General features: G+C 52.4%; 1 protein-coding gene across 1 annotated transcript in view; it reads right to left on the bottom strand.

Annotated features, from left to right (window-relative positions):
- CFAP57 (cilia and flagella associated protein 57) overlaps nt 1–21,499 on the bottom strand; it is a 68,384-nt gene that overhangs the window by 12,515 nt on the left and 34,370 nt on the right. The window contains exons 13-21 of the mRNA XM_036073440.2: nt 20,542–20,697; nt 19,044–19,137; nt 18,256–18,446; nt 14,870–15,043; nt 13,597–13,755; nt 11,056–11,199; nt 6,122–6,238; nt 4,677–4,811; nt 4,450–4,593 (exon numbers count right to left, since the gene is read on the bottom strand). Coding sequence (XP_035929333.2) covers nt 4,450–4,593; nt 4,677–4,811; nt 6,122–6,238; nt 11,056–11,199; nt 13,597–13,755; nt 14,870–15,043; nt 18,256–18,446; nt 19,044–19,137; nt 20,542–20,697 — 1,314 coding nt within the window. The remainder of the gene's footprint in view (nt 1–4,449; nt 4,594–4,676; nt 4,812–6,121; nt 6,239–11,055; nt 11,200–13,596; nt 13,756–14,869; nt 15,044–18,255; nt 18,447–19,043; nt 19,138–20,541; nt 20,698–21,499) is intronic.

A 21,499-nucleotide genomic window follows, 5' to 3' on the forward strand; every position in this document is an offset into this window, starting at 1 on the left:
TTTTGGTGTGAATGCTTGTTTCTAACCCCACTGCCTGCTTCGGACACCTCCATGATGACTGCCACCTAAATGGGCCTCCAGGACGTGACTCAGTCCCTATTAGAGTGTGATTGAGACCCATGACTTAATGCGGCCTGGTTCCTGGTTCTGTTCATTCATTTGTTCATTCATTCATTCATTCACTCACTCATGCATAAAAATCACCTAAGAACCAGTTCCTGAAAGCCTACTGTGCACTGGTCATTGTGGTGGACACGGGAGGCCCAGCTTGGATCCAGTGCTTAGAGATGCCATGAGAGTCTGAAGAGGCATGCTCACCCAGTGTGAGAAAGGCTCCCTGGGGAGGTGGGGGGCAGGGAAGAGTGTTTCAGGCCTGGAACTAAGGGGGAGCAAACAGGATTTGAGGCACTAAATGCTTGATGATGATGACGACGACAAGAGTAATCATAATTTCAAGCACTGCTTGGATCCCTGCATCACATCAAACATTTTGCGTACAATAACTCATTTAATCCCCATGACAATCTTATGACATAAGAAGGTATTATTAGACTCATTTCCATATGAGCACACTGAGGCCAAGGCAGTGCATCGTGGCAGAGCTGGGACTTGAATCTAGTTGTGTCTGCCTCTAGGACTGTTGCCTCCCAGACTCTACTTTCCACCTCTCATTGATGTCACCCCATTCCAACACCTCACATAGTATGTGGACGGCCATGGAATCCCCCCAAAAGTACACGTTTGGCTCCTTAAACAGTGCTTTCTGGCATGGTCTGTGTTCTGAGGAGTCCAGAGGTCACACTGAGGTCAACTGTATATGCTTTTGGGTAGCTGTGTGAGCTTACAATGTGGATGCGACAGGTTTGCTGAGTCTTTTGTTCCTGGTCCCTCCTCGGTCGGCACCACCTACAAAAGCCCCCCCCCAGTCCTCCAGCAGCTCCTCTGCGGCAGGAAGAATGTGACCTGGGGTCCATCAAGTGTCAGGTCCTGGGATATGTATGACCGGCTGGGGGAACGCTAAAGTCCATTTCTATAGAAAACCTTCTAAACAAAGGGGCTACACTGAGCTGTCCAGGACTGCCTTTGGTGGAGACGCAGGAATGGACCCTGACAGAGCCTTCAGCCCAGAAGGGAGAAGGAAGGGAATGCCTATAGCACCCCCTATTGGCCTTCCCTATGTTGACACCTTTAAGAATACTGCGGTGCCTGGCAGCGTGGAAAATGCAGGCAGCATGTTTATTCCGTGAACTTGGAAGCCTGCATTGGTGGTGTCTTTCTGGAACCCACCGTTGGTGGGATCATCACCTGCTTAACTGTACATTACAGGCATCTCTCTGGTCCTCTTTCAACCTGCCTCTCACATCCGACCTGACGTTTCCTCATTTCTACCCTGAATTGTCTTTTGATGCCACAATCTAGCCCCTTCCAAGGCCTTCTCGTCTCCCCTCAAGGGGCAGCCGTCTTTTCATGGGGTTTCCCACCACCTGCCTTCCCACCCTGCCAACTGAGAGGATCGTTTCAAAACAGAGAACACCCCTACCTGCTTCAACCTTGGGTGGCACCTGCTTCTAAGAGAAACGTTATGTTTCTTGGTGTGGCCAGGAAAGCTCTGGCAAGTGACTCTAAGCTACTTACTTTCCAGCCAGCTTTGTTCTCCTTGCCCCCGGAATTCTGCAATAAAGGAAGGTCTGTGGACTCCGGGGTCCCCAAACACCCCAGATGCCTCATTCTTCCCTGCCTGCCCGTTCTCAGGTGTTCTCTCTGCCCGGAAGTCTCTTCCTCTACTTGCTCCCTGCCCGCCTCTACTCCCCTTCAAGGCCCAGCTCGAGTGCCTCTTGCCCGCCTCTCCCACGGGCCCACGGCCCTGGATAGACTGTACTGAGCAGGGGTGGTCTGTATCTGGTTTAAGTTTCCTACCAGGAACTGTTGAGGGTAGGCGTACTATCACATTCATCTCGGAATCTTCCATGGCCTGGCACGGAGCTGGCTTGTAAGAAGCCCTCCAAATTGCGTCCTGAATAAAACGTGTGTCCTCATTGTTTGTATTCAAAGTGACTCTGACCTTCCTATCTGCAAGCATGCTGGAGAGCCAGTGCGGAGGCCCTGTGCTCCTGTCTGAACATATAAATGAGACCGTGACCTCATTTTCTGGGGTTCTGCCCTGGCCTTCCTTGCCTTTTTGGACTGAAGTGCCAGGGCCTTGGTGTCGGCAGAAGCAGCTTCTTAACTATGCAGAGCAAAGTGGGGGGGGGGGGCGCTGGCCACCCGCTGGGAAGTCTGGGAGCCTTTGCGCCATCCCCCCTCCCACGTCCCCAGTCCACAGGCAGCCCTGGTCCTTGCTGGGATGGCCTTCCAGGCTCTCCCACTGACTTCTGCCTTGGTTCTCAAGTAGGTCTTTCGGTGGGAGGACCGGAAGGGAGAGGGCATTTGGGAGCACCTGTTCCATCCCAGCCAGTGCCTCGTGCTTTGTGTTAGTCATTTCATTCAATCCCCGCGGTAACTCGCTGAAGTGGGTACTTTCTTCCCCATCTTACGGATAGGGACGGAGGCCCTTGGAGAAGCGAAGGAGGTTCCCCCAGGTCTCCCAGTGAGAGTGGCTGGGGCAGCATAACCCGGGTTTAGACAGACTGTGCCCACTCTCGTTTCTGCTGCTCTGACACCTGGCCTGGCCCTTCTCCTTCAGCTGAAGATCAAAGAAGGAAACCATTTTTATAATTGAGAACAGTGGCTTTGGAAGTTTTTCTTTCTTTCTTCCTTTTTCTCTTGCTTCCTTTCTTTTCGTTCCCTCTCCCTCCCTCCTTTCCTTTCTTCCAAACAAAGTCTGACACCGAGCCTGCTACTATAAGCAAGGAGCCTCCCTGGGTAAAGGGTGGGACCCCAGAACCCTGCCTCCCGGCCCCCCTCTGGCTCCTTGCGGTTGTCTGGGGAAACACCTATAGATCCGCAGGGTTCCACAGCACACAGGTTTGCTGCTCAAGAAAAGCTGCTCAAGAAGGCACTTTCCGGGGCTCCCCCTGGTTGACGGCTCCCTCTCCCAGCCATCAGGGAGGGGCAGGGCTTGGCAGGAGCCCTGCTTGTGTCTCCTTGCTCCCTCCACCCTCTCACCCTGCCCAGCAGAAGTGGGCATGTGCCCTCTGGGGTCCCCGAGAGTAAAAGAAGACCTACGCCTGCCCTGAGGGGCCTCATGCGGACGCTTGTACCGGCGGACTAGCCTGTGGGCTTTCCTTTCCTTTTCCTTCTTCTCCAAGGACTGACAATTGCTTTACCCAAATCCGCTGGGCATGGAGAGAGGGACCCCGCCCCTGGAGGACACTTCAGGCCTGTGCTCTGGTGGCAGGGCTCAGATGAAGGCTCAGCAACGTCACCAGCTGCCAACTGCTTCCATAGTCGTCCTGGTCCCCCTGCCCAGCACACTGCATTCCAGAAGCCCGGTGGGCTCTCTGTGCCTGGGCGTCCTGAGACCCTTAGCTGTGGGTCTGTGTCCCCACTGCTGGTGCCTAAAGGGTCCCACCAATGGAATGCACGCCTCTCTCTGGGCTTCTGACTGCTTTTGTGGCCCAGGAGAAGGGCAGTGGTTTGAGGCAGGGGCTGGCTGTAGGATGGCACGAGACCCGCCCTGCCTGGGTCTGGCCTGAATCGCGGTGCACTCTGCTCGCCCAGGTAGGGACTGGCTGAGTCGGGAACTGGTTTGTTTTAATCCAACTGCAGCCCATCCTCATTCCAGTATTTTAATTATGGCATTAAAGAAATATAAACACAAAAAGGTATGTGCCTTATAAATGTGATTCCGATGTTCTCTTTTGATATTAAATCACATTAATTGCCTCAGACGATACTGATACTCAAACAGAAATCTGGCAGTAGAATCCTGACTGGCAGTCCTGATAATGTGCGCAAGTGGGGGCGGCCGTAATGGGGTCAGCGCTTTCCGCACAGCCCGATGAAGGATCCTAGGAGGTGGATGTGGACAGCTCATTAAATCAGAGTAAGGCCAACACTATTGTGGGTGTGGTTGGCTCTGGACCCGAGAGATAAGGGAAGGGACCTGAGGCACCAGAAAAGGCAGATGAGGCGGGTGGAGATGGGTGTGTTCAGAGGGAACTGGATACCAGGGATCCCATGATTCAAGTAGCAGACTGAAAAGCAGCAAAACAAAGTCAGGTGAAATAAGAGTGGGAAACCGCAGAAAAGAGGAGAGAGTGACTCAGGAGAGCTAGAATCACGTGGATGGAGGGCCAGAGGAAAAAAAGAAAGGGTGCCTGTGGAGTAGGGGTGGGGGTAGAAACGAATGGGCACTGGCGGGGCAGGGGTGGGCAAGGGCGCACCTAGAAAAACTTGGAGGGGCTCTGGGCCACGGGTCAAGCTCGGGGAAGGCAGAGGAGAGGAGTCAAAGAGAAAGCTGTGGAGAAAGCTAGTGGCCCCCCAGACATTTGAGGGGCATGCAGGTACCTGCATGATGCGGACATAATCCGTGCGGTGCAGCTCACTGTCCTTGACCACCTTCTTCTTGAGAGTGGCCAGGTTTCTCTCCAGGTGCTCCCGCTGACGGGCATACTCCTGCTGCAGGTCCGTGTTCAGCCCTGCGATCTCCACCTGATGGGGCAGAAAGGGCTTCTCAGTGAGGGAGGGGCACCTGGGAGAGCAGGTGAGTGCGGGGAAAGGGGAGCAGGGCTCACCATGTCTGCCCGCTGCACGTACTTCTCAAAGAGAGCTCGGACCTTCTCCTTCAGGAGCCGGGGTTCCTGGATGTACGCCACACAGTTGTGAAGGTCTGTCTTAAACCGTTTGACCAACGCCTCCAAGTCCCGCTCCTGCAACCACAGGCATATAGTTCTGGCACCCCAGGGGCTCTCCGGGGGGAAGGCAGATGGCAGCAGGAGGATGAGAGACACTTCCTCTGGGGCTCATGGTTGGCTGCTGGGGCCCACGGTGGACACAGAGACCTAGCTGGGCACACAGCCAAGAGGCAGAGAGAGGTACTAACACCCATGTGCTTCTGCCCAAATTGCTTCATCTTTAAAAGGCCACCCAGAAGCTTCCTCCATTGGCTCTGGATTCCTTTCAGGACCACAGGCCTTAAAAGATGAAAGGAAGCACGAGTGGTCCCCCTGTTCCTTTCTGAGCCAAGATGGATAGTATCTCTTCTCTCTTGCAGGTCCCTGGGCCAGCATTTCCCTGTCCCCTCTCTGAGCTCACCCAGGATTTATCCTTCCTGACAGGAGGGCTGCTGTGAGTGGGTAGTGAAAACATGGCCAAATTGGGCAGATTGGTTTCATCTGCACACTTGGGCCAGAGGCTTACTCTTCCATCCTGCTTTCTCTGATGCCCATCCTCCCGTACCCCTGACCTGGAGGGTCTCTCCTTTCTCTTTGCTCCCATAGCCCTTTGTTCATCTATCATAACCTTTCATCTTGCTTTAGGATTGCTGTGCACGCACCACAAATCACCTAGCCACCCATTCCGTCTGTGAAGGGCAGGATCTGCATCAGTTCACGTTGGTGGCTCTGCAGCTTCTGTTCTGACCTAGTGCGGAGTCAGCGCTTAATGTGGGGGATGGGGAAAATCAATCCGATTCACCAAACATGGGGGGCCCTGTGCTAGGGGGTGGGGGTGCAACCAAGTCCTGGCCTGGGAACAGAAGACCTAGTTCCCAGTGCTGGTTCTGAGTATGCTACTTGGCTCTGGGTGCCTTAACCTTCTAATCTCTCTGGCCTTACTTAATTACCTAAAGAGACTGGAATAAACAATTTTGGAGGCTCTCTTTGCTTCAGTATGTTTTTGCTTTGTTTCTGATAGTCAAAACCTTTTGCCACTGCCTATAAATGACTTCTCTGAGCATATTCCTTCCCAGGCCAAACAAGCCAATGCTGCAAGCATTCTTATGAAACTGGCCTCCCATCCCCTAGAGCACTTTACCCAAAGTCCTCAGTCTCAGATGGAGGCAGTCACGTACATTTGCATGGGCATGAAACCAGGCAGGGCTGTGAGCAAGTGGAGAGCGAGTTAAAATGGGAATGTATCTTAGCAATGTGCTGGCGCTGTCTCTTGGAAGCCAGCTACCCGCGGCCGACAGGTGCCGGATCCTGAATCCAAGATCTGCCAGACTCTGAAATCCTCACACCTTCTGTCTCTCTCTCTGCATCTCCTGATCGGTGGCTCGTAGTTTCTGCCACAGTTCCGTGACGTTCAGCTCCAGCTGCGTGTTCTGCTTATGGAAACGCTCCAGTTCTGCTTCCATCTATAGAGAACAAGGGGGGAAAAGTCAAGAATAAGAAAGTAAGGGAATAAAATTATACTTGGGAACTGCAGCCTTTCAGTGGCGATGTTTCCCCGGCTACCAGGGCATTTCTTTTCTAGCTCCCACCTATGTCCTCTGCAATGAAACCTTTCTTCTTCCTTTTTTTTGAGATTGAGAGAGAGAGAGAGCGGGCCCACACAGGAGAGTGGCGGGAAGGGGCAGAGGGAGAGAGAGACAGAGAGAGAGAGAGAGAGAGAGAATCTCAAGCAGGCCCCACGCCCGGTGCAGAGCCTGACGCAGGGCTGGATCTCAAGACCCTGAGATCAAGACCTGAATTGATATCAAGAGTCGGACACCCCGACTCTTTCTTCTTAACTCCTTGCCATCCCCAAAGCCCCCACCCCTTGGTGGATATATTAAGCCAGATCACATGTTTCTATAACCAGGCTCTGAATTTTTCTTAGTTTCCCTGTTCCTTCAGCCATGCTGATTACCTTCTTTTCTTGAATTCTTTGTTACTTGGTGACTCTCAATTACTGGAACCTGGAACCTGAAGCAGGGTTCTGCAGAGAAGCACCTTCCTTGCCTACTTTGTGAAATCCTGTGAGAGGATCTTGACTTTTTGGGGCCACAAGCCATCAGAGTCGATCCCACCCTAAGCAGAAAGTTGTAAGGGACCAGCAGGTAGGCATCCCCAGTCTAAGGACCCTCCACTTCAATCATTCTGTTGAAAAGGTCTTTAGAAGTACAACTGAAGGGCACCTGGGTGGCTCAGTTGGTTAAACGGCTGCCTTTGGCTCAGGTCATGATCCCAGGGTCCTGGGATAGAGCCCCATGTCGGGCTCCTTGCTCAGTGGGGAGCTTGCTTCTCCCCTGCCTGTCGCGCCCCCTGCTTGTGCTTGCTCTCTCCTTCTCTCTCTGTGTCAAATAAATAAATAAAATCTTTAAAAAAAAAAGCACAACTGAGGAGAATGTCTCGTCTTCAAAAGAAAAGGAAGAAACCACCAATGAGCTTCTGAAAGATTTTTTATTCCTTACTGCATTTGTATTAACCAGAGACATGTGAATGACAATTGGAGCTTCTGATTAGGATGAGACCAGGTGTATGTGAGCTCTCAGTTGATCTAATTTCTGCCAAAGCCAAAGGGACCAAATCTGGTGCACACTAGTATTCCTGTTAATAGAGAGGTTCGCTATTTGGGGGAGATGGGCTAGTTCACTGGGTTTTTTCATGGCTGGTTGGAGTAGCTCCTCTAGTCTATCCCAGGTCCTTTGGTCAGATTTCAAAGCTCCTGACTTCTGGGGTACCAGGAAGGCTGAGTGAGCCACATCCACGTCCTGGACATGAAGGGGCAGCTCGTAGAACGTTATCATTACTGGAAGCGTTCTGTACAGACAAAAGAGCCCTTTGACCCAGCGCCTGGCGGGGAGACAGAGCTCAGTAGCTATTCGTCTGACTGAGTGCGTGCACGGCAAATGTCCAAGGCAAAGGGGAGCCTCTGTGAGGGAGGAGAGGAGTGCTTGAAGCAACCTGCCTTCTGGAAGAAGAGTGAAAAGATAAAGGCACAGTGTCCACCGGGTGGAGGACACAGCAGGTGTGGGGACGTGCGCCGCTAAAGAAAGAACGTGTCCACTGGGGAGGGCTGGCCAGGGCTCGCAGGCCTGCGGAAACAGAACTGATGAAGAGGGGGTTTCCGTCTTCAAGAGCCGCAGGTCTAGAGGGCTAGGAGGGAAGGTCCAGGGAGAAAGTGCCCTCTGCATGCACGGAGGAAGCTAGGGGTGGCACCCAGAACAGGGAGGCTCAGTCAGGTTTTGCGAGACAAATAGGTATATGGGAGGTCAGAGTGGAGAAAGAGAACTCCAGGCAGAGAGAGAGCGCCAGAGGCGTGGGCCGCCTGGTGCAGCTCTACAGGCTACAGGTGGTCTGGGGGGGCTGCAGGTGAGGGAGGAAGGGGGATGGGGGCCGGAGAGGTTGGCTGAGCTGGGTCAGGTGGCCTGACGCCGAGGTCCTACTGAAGGGAGCAAGACTGGAGCCAGGCAGACCGGTCAGGAGGCGACACGAGGGTGCGAGACCAAGGGAACGGTGGCTGGAAGAGAGCAAGGGGCTTCTCCAAGGTCATGGCTGAGTGCCTACAGCTGGCTGTGCGTCTTCCTCTGTAGTCTTGAAGCCAGCAACGACCGATTAGGTGAGAAAGGAAGTAATACAGGCAAAGCATGAAAACATGCCGAGAACAAAAATGACCTATTTCATAGAAAAATTGTGAAATATGCTGAATTTGAATAACTGGCTGGACAGCTAGGATACAAGCCAGTATGTGGGAACAAGCATCCTTTTCCTGGTGAGGAAATCCCATCAACTTTTCCATGTGTTACTCCTCACACTCAGTGACTCTCAATGGGGGGAGGAGGCAGGAAAGAGGCATTTTACCCCCTAGGGGCCATCTGGCAACGTCTGGAGATATTTTTGGTTGTCACATCTGGGGGAAAGGGAGGGTGGCCCCTGGCATCTAGTGGGTAGACACCAGGGATGTTGCTAAATATCCTACAGTGCATGGGGCAACTCCCCATAACAAAGGATTATCCGCCCTAAAACATGAAAATGCTGAGGTTTAGGAACCCTGCACTAGATGAGTAAACAAGAGTGTGAAGTACAACAACAAGGTTCTGGACACTCTCTCCCTAGGAAGGGGTCCTGTCTCTTCTGGAAAAGTCTATGTTCAGGGAGGGACCTAAATAAGGAAGTATTAGATTTTCATTCACAGAGGTCTCAGCTCCAGCAACAAGCCAGAGTTTCTTACAGCTTCCTTCTTGTAGGAAAAAGAACTTCACAGGAGACCCGCAGTGGGTGGGCCAAATGGGTCTCTGACCCGCAGAGGGAAGCCCCAAAGTCAGAGGCGCCTGGGGAAGGAACCGGGCCCAGATATCAGCCCTGGTGGCCACTGGCACCAGGGGTCGGGGTAGGAGGGGCCCTGTTGGACTCACCCTCAGGGTGCAGAGACAGGCCCTGCTGAGAATCAATGCCACGGGTGGCCCAGTTCCTGACGGGAAAGTGAATAATCCTTCAGGTGTGCTGGGGTGGAAAGGAACTGACCTGGCTGTAAATCTCCCCGACGAATGAGGAGAGGAAACAGGACAGTGATTTTGGGGGGCTGCAGTACATTCACTTTCCAGGCAAGTGGGGCCTCCGCTCTCTTTTGGACTGCCATTTCTGGACCCTGATGTCACTCAAGAATGGCAGGAGGCCCGGATGAGGTGGCTCTGTGGTCAACTGGGAACCTCCTACCTCTTCCCAGAGGCCAGGGAGTAAGTCACTGCCACGAGAACATACCCTGTCTGGACACTCTGGCCCTGGACGGGTCCCAGCACCTGACTTCTTTCCTGAGTCTCCTACAGAAAAGGCTTTGCTTTTCTCCACCATAGCTCCTGGGTATCCAGTTCCACTGAGACCATGGGTGCTCCCTGACACACTTGTATCCTTGCCTAGCACCATCAGCGAAAATGGATGGGGAGCAGAACTGTTGGAGGGCCTTTGGGCTGGCGCTGGGGAGGGAGCCTGGAGACGAGGCTGGAGAGGGGTAGTACCTGGATCATGCAGGGCCCCAGTAGGGAGTGTGGATTTTATTCTAGGTGGGAGAGGACACCAGTAGGGGTTTGCTGTGGCCTCTATTTGGAGACCAGACTGGAGGCGGGAGTCAAGTCCAGATGAGAGATGACTGAGGCTTGGATGCAGGTGAGGCAGCAGAGAGGAAGGAGGCCTGGATTGGAGCTGTCTCTGGGAAGCCCATCAGATAGGCACTGGCAATCATTTGGAGACAGCAGTTAGGGGAAGAGAAGAATCAAGAAGACTCTACCCTTATACCTTAAGCACCTGGGTGGATTGTGGTGCCGTTCACTGAGAAACAGGAAACAGGAGGAAGGGGAAGTCAGGAATTCAGGTTTTTTTTTTTTAAAGATTTATTTATTTGAGAGAGAGAGAGAGAAAGCACGGACACAAGAGTGGGGGAGAGGGAGGGGGAGGAGAAGAGAATGAGAGCGAGAGAGAGGGAGAGAATCCTTGAGCAGACTCCCTGCTGAGCACAGAGCCTGACCTTGAGATCATGACCTCAGCCAAAATCAGAAATCAAGAGTCGGCTACTTAACCAACTGGGCCACCCAGGTGCCCCAGGAATTTGATTTTAGATCAACCATGGACCCCACTGTCAGCTGCAATCTGCTTAAGGAGATGCAACGTGCATGGGGCAGAGGGGCTGAAAGGGGACACTTGTACCTCACAGGACTCTTAGGAGCCCTTGTCCTGTTGATCTTGCTTTTAATCTCTCCTCTCTACCTTCATCCTGTCTGCTTCCCAGAACACACACTTAAAGCTGCCACTCTCCTCTCAAGAGCCTTCATGACTTCCCGTTCCTCCTCAGATGGATTCCAAACACTGCAGCTTCGCATATGCCCCCACCATTTCCAGACTGAGAAAAAAATGTTGGAGGGGTATGCTTTCTCTTGCAACGGGCTGGTGGCTGAGTACACACCGCCCCCTGGTGGCCAGAGGCCCCCCAGAGCACGCACACTGAGGTGCGGGCAGGGCCCAGGCCCACCCCAACCCCCTGCCGCAAGCCAAACCTTAAAGCATTTCACTTCTGCACCACTGAACTCCCCGCTGGGCCTTTCCTGTGGCTTCCCTGCAGAGTGGAGGCCCACACCCCTTGGGAGCAGGCAGGGCTTGTGAGGAGAGCTTTCTCTCCTTGCCCCACCCCAGGCCAGTCAGGAATAGTCGGGGAGGAGATAGCGGTCCAAGAGGCCCGAGTGTCGCAGATGGCTCTCACCTCCTGAATCTGTTCCTTCATCACCTTGATCTCATTCTCTCGTGGTTCTATTTGCTTCTTCAGCTCCTTTATTTTGTAGTCAAGTACAAACTTGAATTTCTCTAGTTCTTGGTTTTTCTTTTTCAGATCATAGATGCGCTTCTCCTGTGGGTGAGATGAGAGAGAAGTGAGAGAGAGAGCAGGAAGCCATGGTATATGGCATCCCCTTTAGGCAAAGGACATCAATTCTGTGCCCTGGCCGAGGAGGCCACAGACTGCTCTCCTGGCCGGGGATAGGAAGGCTGGTTCCCCCATGAGGCTGCAGCCCTGCCTCTGTGGTTTCTGTGCTAGGACTGCATTCATTCATTCATTCATTCACTCATTCAAGTACAGCTTGTAGATGACTGTATTTTCCAAAGCTGGCCTCCACAGCATCTCTCGTCCCAGAGGCTCTTCTATCTACAATGGGACCGTATGCTTCTCTGTCAGGAGCTAAGATCTAATTCGGTTCTCTTGCATCTGGCTTGATCTATGGTTTGCTTGTAACCCGAAGAACGCGCTCAAGGATGCTGTGTGGCTTCCCAGGCTAGCTCAGAAAAGGCCAAGCAGCTTCCGCCTGCTTCTCTTGGGACTTTTGCTCTGAGGGAAGCCATCTGCCCTGGAAAAAGTCCCGCTACACTGAGACCATCAGGCTGAGGAGCACGCTGGTACTCTGGTGGCCAGTCCTAGCTGTACCCAGCCTCCCAGTCCCCTCCTGGCCAAGGGGCTGGACAGGTGCATCAAGAAGCCACGTTGGATACTGATTTTCCAGCCCCCAGCTATTTGAGTCACCCCTGGTTGAGGCTCAGCAAGGTCCCTGCCACTGGGGACAAAGACAAGCCATCTTGTTGTAGCCTGTCTGAATGCCAGACCCACAGAATCTGAGAGCATAATAAAACAGTTGTTGTTTTGCACCACTAGGTGTTAGGATGATTTGTTACACAGCGATAGTAATTGGAATGCAGATCTATCCATCCATCAAATGTTTACTGAATGAAGACCTTTGGCTGAGATGCCAAATAGAACTATGACACAGTCCCTGCCCTTACGGAGAAAGCACCAGCTGGAAAAGCAGACGTGTCAACAAGTGTAGCCCTACCCTGTGAGAGGTGTTGTGGAAGAGGACAGCGCAGAAGGCACGGTATATACCGAGGGCGCCAAGAATAACCAGCGGGTGTGTAAAGCAGTGGTTCACGGGGAAGTGAGAAATGGGGCTGGAGAGGAGGCGGGGAGGAGGCTACGGTCCTGCCTGTTGGGTTCAAGGGGGTTCAGAAGGTGTCCAGGAGGCTAGAATTGGCAAACTATGGCCCTTGGGTCAAATCTGACCTGTTTCCAATAAAGTTTTATTGGAACATGGCCAAGCCCACTCATTTATGCGGGGTCCACGGCTGATTTTATAACATAGTGGCAGAACTGAGTAGTGTGACAGAGGCCACCCTGTGTGCAAAGACGAAATATTTACCACCTAGCTCTTTACAGAAAAACCTTTGCTGCCCCTGCCACAGGCAATGGGGAGCTATGGCAGAATTTTAAGTGGAAGAGTGACACGGTTACAGAGTACGGTGGTGGGGAGCAGGGGTAGGAAGCGGGAAGGAAGGCCATTGGCTGGATAGGAGACTGTTGCAATTTTAGGTCAGGAGGCCTTACCCTCTTTACCCCCCTTTGAGCATCTGAAGAGAGCTTTGGACCTTCCCTACACCAACACCCAGATGCATACACAAACACTCACATGCAGAAATTTCACGCAGGCACAATCCCATTCCCCTTAGCAGACCCCGTGAAGGACCCCACTTCACAGGTAAGAAAACGAGGCTCAGAGAAGTTGCACAAGGTCCTGTGGCCAGTAAATGGCAAACCTGTGCTGGAACCCAATTAACCAGTGTGGAAGCCCATGATCTCAACCACTGGAGAATTCTGCCTGCCTGAGGCGGGAATGGTGAGGGGATGGGCAGGAGGGCACACAGCCTGGATTTGCTTAGGAGGATCCAAAATTTTGGTAAGCCTCACAAAATGTGATGTGTCTGTCTTCTAAGTGCTTTGTAAGAAACGCATCCTGAAAAGGGATACCGGCTTTCTGGGGCACCCAGCAGTTGTAGGCCAACCACAGGGAGGGGCAAGGAGGTGGGTGGGCTGCCCCCCGTCCATGGGCACAGTCACCCGAGGATGCCTGGAGCAGTGGGGAGCACGGGCCCTGCAGTCGGCTGACTTAGGTTCTTAGCCCAAGTCCGCTGCCTATAGACTATATGATCTTGGGCAAGATACCAAACCACCTGGAACTCAGTTTCCTGAGCTCTACAGCTGGGGTCCTTGTGGCCCCTGGGGTCGCTGGGAAAACGGAGTGTGGTGTGTTTGCGGCAATCAGCCCAGTACCAAGCGCACAGCAGGTACTTCGCAGACCACTCATCCCCCATCAGGTTCCATGAATGTGTTCCAAGCAGCCAGGGGCCCTGTCTTCTGAGCTTTGTCCTCATCCCCTGGGTCCATCTAGGTGGTGGTTGGGGGAGGACAGAGATGAGCCTTCACCTTATCTTGAATCGTCTCGTCTCTTTCCTGGATTTCCCGCTTGAGGCCCAGGATGTCCTTCTCCAGGGACTTAATGACCCCTTGCAGCTTCACCTGCTCCCCCTTCAGGCTCTCAATGTCACTGGTTCGCTCTTCGATCTCCTTCTGCAGGCTGCTGAACTGTGGATACAAGTGCAGCGACAGAGACAACAGTCTTTGCACCCCCCCCCCCCACCTCCCAAACATCTGTACGCTTACAGACTTCCCATCACCAACCTGGGACCCGGACTCTCCACCCTCGTGAGCTGAAAACACACCTAGCACTCAACATTTCTGGGCTTTGAGGAGTGAATTCTTGATTTGGGACAGGTCTGGGGATTTCCTAGGCCACATGAATGATGTAGCATCCTGCCTGGGAAGATCCAGTCCCATTCCCCTCTGTGAGGATGGACTGTCCGGGGCAAGAAGCTTGGAGACCAACTCCCCTGGACCCAGAGTTTTCCATGACCACACCAACCTTGAAAGGTGGGGATCCGTGCCCCTTCAAGGTCATAGATGTTGTAACGGATGAGCCACCTTGGCCATGTCTAAGAAGGGAAGACGACATTGTCCCTGATTGATAAGCAGTGTGATTTCTAACGGTAAGGAACGTGAGTTTGCTTTGAAGTTGGCTTCTCTAAGGCTAAACGTTTTGGGGAAACTGGCAGTTCTACAAGGATCTGTGAGCTCTTCGCCCTGCTTTGTAAACTAAGCATCCTCTGCCTTAGTCCTTCTCCCACCCAGAAGTCCCTGCACCGAGAGCCTAAGGACACCTCTAGGACTTGACCTAACTTCCAGAAGTCCTCATCTCCATTTCTACCAGAGGTTTTTTTTTTTTTTTTTTTAAGATTTTATTTATTTGACAGAGAGAGACACAGTGAGAGAGGGAACACAAGCAGGGGGAGTGGGAGAGGGAGAAGTAGGCTTCCCACGGAGCAGGGAGCCCGATGCGGGACTCGATCCCAGGACCCTGGGGTCATGACCTGAGCCAAAGGCAGACACTTAACGACTGAGCCACCCAGGTGCCCCTCTACCAGAGGTTTAACTCTGAAAACTGACTAAATCCTACTTGCCCATAAATGAAAGCCGGCGGCGTCCATCAGTGTCAGGGTGAATGTTGTTAACGCTGTGAAAAGGACAGAGAAGGGAGAGCCCCGAGGAGGGGTGGGAAGGGTGTGCCTGCCTGGCAGGGCGGAGGTATTCTGGGCAATGCAGCCCTTGCCTGAGCCCAGGCCTGTCCAGAACGGCGCCATACCTTCTTCCTCATGATGCCCGTTTCTCCTTTGAGCCGCAGGTTTGATTCCTTCTCATCCCGAAGCTTTTTCTCGTACTTGGTTTTGATATCTTGGATTTCTCGGTCTTCATCCTCTTCAATCTGTTTCTTGGTCTCTTCAAACTCCCGCAGCTGCTGCCTGACATCTTCCTGTGCCTGGCTCAGAGAAGGGAGAAGGGACACACGACACTTTCGCGCTGCCCGGGCCCGTGAGGAGAGGTGCACATGGGGCCTATCGTGCGGAATGGGAGGGCAAGTGTTATTACAGACACGGGAACCAAGGCCACGGGCCCCCAGACCTTCCACTGTCCTCCTGTCTGTCCTCTGTCTTCCCTTCTCTCCCTGCCGGAGGAGGCCGCAGGCTCCATCACTTCAACCACCACCTTCCTGACATCCTCATACCTGCCCCACCGCGGGTCTCCTTCACCCCGACACCCACGCTTCCTCTATCTTTCTCTCACTGAACTTGGGACAGTTGTAACTTTATATTTGCAGAACTACTTGATTGCCTTTCCCATTAGATAGGAGGTCCTTGAGGGCAGACACCCGGTCTCTCACGCCCACCACTGCGTTCCCAGACTACAACCTGCCCGGGCACACAGTAGGTACTCAGTCTCTACCTGAACGAGGGCATCTTGAACTCTGCCCTCCTGCTCCTTAATCCAGTCCCCTGCACGTCCCCCAGCACTTTATGTTACTGATGCCTGTTGGACAGGACCCTCCACTGGCACGGAAGCTCCTCAATGGCGGCGTCACATCCCTCTGCTCACCTCTGGGGACCCCCTGCCCGGCAGCTGGTACGTAGACAGTGAAAGCCTGGAGCCCGGATGCTGGGAAAACTAACTCCGCCTGCCTGGCGGTGTCTGAGAGGTGACTCGGGCGTTCCTCCTCTTTGCCCCCAAGTGGTGCGAGTTATAGATTAAGTCAGAGTCCACTGTTTTCCCCTCACACCGACCCTGGCATGCTCGCGAGCTGTACCATCCCTGGAGTGAGCGCTTCGGGGGCTCAGAGAGACAAGATGGTTTTAAAACTGGGCTCCCAAGGAAGGCTGCTCTCGTTCCCCATCACGTGTCCCCAGACCCTTGCTAGACAGAAGCCTGGGGCCGTGTGCTCCGTCTGCATCCCAGAGTCACCCATCAGCCACCGCTCTGGCTCTGGTAGATGTGGCTAAAAAGGAAAGTAGGCCAGCCAAGTGGGCGAGGAGGCCTGCCAGGTGGGAGCTCCCTAGGGAAGTTCTGAGTTGAAATCTTTGACTCAAAAGAAGAAACGGGTTGTAATCACTGTGGGGGTCCTGGGAGGAAGGCCAGCCTCTCTCCCCTCAGGGCAGATTCATCCCCCTGCCCAAACCCCAAGCCCCCAAAGGCAAAGCTCAGATCAGTTTACTGGAAGTGGACAAACATTTCTGGAACATCTAGGACGTACCCCCATCCCTTGCAGGGTTTGAAAATCGCTGATGGGTGAGACGCAGTCCCTGCCCTTGAGAAGCTCCCAGGCGGGGGGGTGGGGAGAAGTAAAGGCAGGATGCCACTGTACAGGCCACGTAAGAGCAAGGAGTCTCGGGGCCCTGAGGACACAGAGGAAGGCTGCTTAGCCCCGTGGGAGGGGAGACAGGCAGTGAAGAATCCCTCCAGGGGTTGGCTCTCGTCCTGACTCTGTAAGGGGGAGGACCAGCGGCCAGGAATCATCCAGAGCAGAGGCTCAGAGGTTGTGTGGGGAACTTGGCTACTCCACATGGGTGGATGGGAGGGAGCTGGATGGCAGCAGCGGGGACCAGGGCTGGGAGGTGGGCAGGGACCTGAGACCAGGGCTGGGAGGCCGGCAGGGCCAGGCAGGGCTGGGGCAGGGAACATTCCCAGTGTGGCTGTCAGAGTTCAGCCTGCAGAGGCTCAAGCTGTGAGGAGCCCTCCACCCTCCACCTCCTACCTCCTTTATCCCCCACTGCCTACTCCCTTCCCAGCTCACTGAAGACTTCTGGGCGCCGACTCAGTCCTCCTGCCGTTAACTGGGGGAGGGGACAGAGGGTCCTGTAATGTCCCAGGGTGCTTTGAGCCCTGTCTCACCGTGGCCTCAGCCACCCACGCTCAGGTCCAGTCCTGGAATGGGGCCACATCTGAAGCCTGAAAATGCAGGCCCTGCCCTCAGCACCGGTGATCTCCCTGTTGGACCCCAGGTATCCGGCACAGCTCTCCAGCTCGCCACGTCCCCTGGCCCTGTCCCGATTCCCCCACTGTCTTCCAGGCTCTCAGTTCTCTACCCCTCTCTGGCCCGGACCTGCTGGCTGCTCAGCAGACGACCTGTGTCCGTCTGTGGCACCGCTCAGTAAAGCCCCAGCCAGGCGGCAGGGCTGCTCCACATCTTCCTCACTCGCCTTCCCGCTTGCTGAGCCCTGCTGTGGAAAAGCACGCGGCCCGGCGGACGAAGGCTGCCAGAATTCAGGTATACAACCGGGGCTGCGCGTTCAGCTACGCACCTGCTGGTCCTTTCCTCCGTCGCCCCCTGCCTCCTTCCCTCCAAAACCCCTTCCACAGCTCCCTGGCTCTCCTGCCCCTCACTTACAGTGTGCCATCTGCTGCAATTTCATGTGGAAAAGGCGGCCATCTGGCTCTTCTCAGTTTTCTCTTCATCTTGGGAAACTAGATATTTTGGCAACCCAAACTGCCTGAACGTTCTCTGACTTGGCTCTGCCCGCGTGCCCTTCCCTCCTGCATTTCCCCGTCTCCTGTTCATTCCAGCTTCAGTCCTTCCTGGGCCTCCTTCGCTCCTGCAAGCCGACCCTGCCCTCTCCGGGCGGTCTGCGTCCCCCAGCTATCCTGTGTGCCCCTCTCCAAGGATCCATCTGTGTGACCACCTCCCTCACACAACTGAAAACCGGGCCCCCAGTCGTTATTTCTCTTGGTCACCCAACACTCAAGCTGGTAAACCATTAAGATACCATCTGGGTTTGTTAAATCCGTGAAGGAATGATTTCATCTCGTAAGACATAAGAAGTGGCTAAAGGGTTTCAGGCAACCACCTGCCCCATCGTTCATGGCCCTGGTTCCTCTCTAGGTCCTACCGACTTCTCCTAAAAAGGTCTCTCCAGTCCTTAAGGCTTGAAGGTACAATTAGGATAGAACAGCAGATATGAACATAGCCTGTCCACAGAATTTCAGTCCCTAAAGCTGAGCACCTCCCAGCTCACTGGGTTCCCTGGTCTAGAGGGAAAGAAATGGTAATGAGCAGATGCCAAGGCCAGATGCACGCATCTGAAGGGAGGCGACGGAAGGCAAAAGTGAGGCTGGCTTTCCCACAGCTCTCTGGGCTGGTCACAGGCCAGGCCTGCAGGATGCACCGTGAAAGGGAGGTGCAGGTCAGCTTCTGGTGAGTACCTCTTCCAGAAGGGTGGTTTTTTCCTGCAGTTTGGCCTCGTAAAACTCAGTCAGCTCCTCCAGGGCCTGGCTCTTGGTCTCATCGTTATCCCGAAGCTGTTTTTCATACTCTTCCTGCATCCTCTGGGATTTGAGCTGTAATTCCTGGTACTTCTCATATTCTAGAAGCAACTTTTGGTTGTTGCAACATTCTGGAGAGAAGCAAGGATGGTTATTTCACGTGGGACAGGAGCCTTTGAGCTCTCCCACTCACAGCCAGCAGCAGCTAGGGCAGGTGCCTTCAAAGCCACGAGGCAAATGCCTGCCCAGCTTCCTCACCTGCCCACACCCCACCAGCTCATCAGGCAGCCAAACGCCCCCACAGTGTCGGCTAGGCAGAAGGTTTCCAGGAAAGGGCAGAGGGATGTTTGGGGGTTCAGGGCCAAGAAGAATGTCTTGAATATGCAACATAGTTATCAGCAGCCCTGTTTTACAGAAGAGTAAACTGAGGCTCAGTGAGGTTAGGTGACTCCCCAGAGCACCTAATATGGTTGGTGAGTTTGGGACCCATGATAGCTTATCAGGCTCCAGACCCCCACTCTTCTCTATCTCCTGTTGGCATGCAGTAAGGGTTTAGTACATGTTTAACGAATGAGCAAATACACAGGAGTAAAAACCACAGTGAGATCCAGGGCATAAATGCAGCGTGTGGACAGATAAAGCCAGATTACCTGGGACTTCTGTGGGATCTGGGGGACTCTCAGACTTTTGCCCCCACCCAACCCCATGGCCTCTACCTGGGTACTCACCCAGGTCCTGCAGTTCATGGCTCTGTTTCTCTAGCAGGTCCTCAATGCGTTCCCGATGGGACACATCCTGCTTTTCTTTTTCTGTTCTTAAAACCTAAAACACAGAATGGACTGTTCTCATTCCCACACATCTGCTGAAAGCTGCCTTAGGGCAAGAACACATTTTATAAGTGACATCCTCCTTCACTCACAAATATTTCTCAAGCCCTTATTTTGCACCAAGCGTTGTTCCATGAGCAACAAGCAAGCTATCACTTTTTATTTACATTATATTCTGCTCTGAAAGTTCTAGACTTTCTCTATTTATATCCTTTCTACTAAATGGGTCTTGTCAATGATGAGTTCGGTTTTGGACATGTAGCAGATGGATTTTGGGGTGGAAGAAAGTAAAGATTCATTTGAATTCTCTGTTGTCTGCATGTTGCTGTCAACTAAATTCTTGGATGTGCTAATGTGTCAGCTTCTAAGGAGTGTTTTCTTTAATCGAGCAGGAAAGCTCCTTGCAGGCAGAGGGGCCGCCCCCAGGAATAACTTTGTGTTTAGCTTATGGAGGGCCCCACAGCAATGTTTGTTGACTAAAGGTAATAAAACTAACAGCCAGGGACTTTTTTTTTTTTTTTTTGGTCAAACTCTCTGACCTGTGGAGGTAACATAAAAAACAAATACCCTCGGGCGCCTGGGTGGCTCAGTTGGTTAAGCGACTGCCTTCGGCTCAGGTCATGATCCTGGAGTCCCTGGATCGAGTCCCGCATCGGGCTCCCTGCTCGGCAGGGAGTCTGCTTCTCCCTCTGACCCTCCCCCTCTCATGTGCTTGCTCTCTCTCATTCTCTCTCTCTCAAATAAATAAATAAAAAATCTAAAAAAAAAAAAAAAAAAAAAAAAAAAAAAAACAAAAAAAACAAATACCCTCTGAGCCAAAAATTGGGGGTTTTGGATGAAGGGCAAGACAGATATGTGGAGAATAAGGAACTATTCTGGGTGAGTTCTGGATCAAATCTAACTACAAGAGGACCATTTAGACTAATTTTATTTAATCTGCCGACGATCCTGAAATTCTGGTAGCTCTTTTTCTATCCTTTGTTTTTCCTGTGACCTTTTCATTCTGTTTTTAGGTAAGTTTCTCTTGATCATAAAGATAATATAGTCTCATTGTAGAGAATTTGCAAAATACAGAAAAGTATAAAGAACAAAATTGCAATGATCCAGAATCCCAACTTCCAGAGGTAATCACAGTGCTAGCTATTTTCTTACGAACTGATCTATGTGTATTTATTTTACTTGATTAATGCCGTTCACTATAGAGAGTTTTATATTCTGCTTTGTTCCACCTGGCACTTTGCTGTAAGCATTTCTGATGTTATCAACTATGCTGAAAAATCACACATTATCATATGGTTCATTGTTTGAGCGTAGCTTGGATAGTGTACGCCAGTTCCATCTTGAGTAAATTGAAAACGTCTTGTTATTTGTGGGTGTTGACTGAGTCTCTCAAACAGACCTGGTTTTTCGTTTTCAAGGACTCCATTTCCTGGAGGAACTTATCCGTTAGCTCCTTAATCTTCTCAGAGTAGTTCATGTCCTTCAGTCGAAGCTGATACTCATTTTCCATTTTTAATTCTTCCACACGAGTCTTTAGCTCCAACATAATCTGAGCCTTTGGGAGAAGGACACCAGAATCAAGAACATTCACAGTGTGGGTGAATTAGAATATTTAAACTGGTGGCCTTGAGCTCTCTGAGCTCTGTGGCCCCGCCCAGCCTCAAACTCACGTGTCTCCACTAGAACTTGTCATCTCTTCCCCACAAGACACCCCGACTAAAAACCAGGAGACATATGAGCTTCTTCCTCTGCCCTCATGACGTCCATTCAGTAAGCCCCGCTGTGCGCCAGGCATGACGCTAGTTCTCTCATCTTCAAATATGCGTAAATGCCACCTGCTCAGTGAAGTCTACTCGGGCCAAACTAGTTAATCCTGTGACCCTTCCCTTCCCATTCCCAGCACTCATGACCCTGCTCACTCTGCTCTACTTTTTACTATTTTCTTAGATCTAGGCACTTTCCAATACAATTTATGTATGATTTTGTTTATTGCCTTTTGTCTTCTTCCCCCATTAGAATTCAAGCTCGAGGAAGGCTGAGATCTTTGTTGGCTTTGCAAACTGATATACCGAAGCGTGCCTGACACACAGTAGGTACCTGAAGAACGCGTGTTGAACCATGACGCCTGCCCCATGGAACTTACTACAGAGGAGTCAAATGACATCATTACAAGTTGCGAGAGATGCCCAGAGCCAGGTGGTTCCACAAGACTGTCAGTGTGTCCCGCTCAACATCTGTCATGCCTCTTCTGGCCTCACTATCATTACTTTAATTTGGGTCCTAACTCTTCCTGCCTTGCTGGCTCCTGTCTAGTGACTTCTTCTTGCAATCTGTTGTATTCACTGATGCCAAAGTTT

This window comes from Halichoerus grypus, chromosome 5, assembly GCF_964656455.1.
Source record: "Halichoerus grypus chromosome 5, mHalGry1.hap1.1, whole genome shotgun sequence".
In the NCBI taxonomy this organism is placed as follows: domain Eukaryota; kingdom Metazoa; phylum Chordata; class Mammalia; order Carnivora; family Phocidae; genus Halichoerus; species Halichoerus grypus.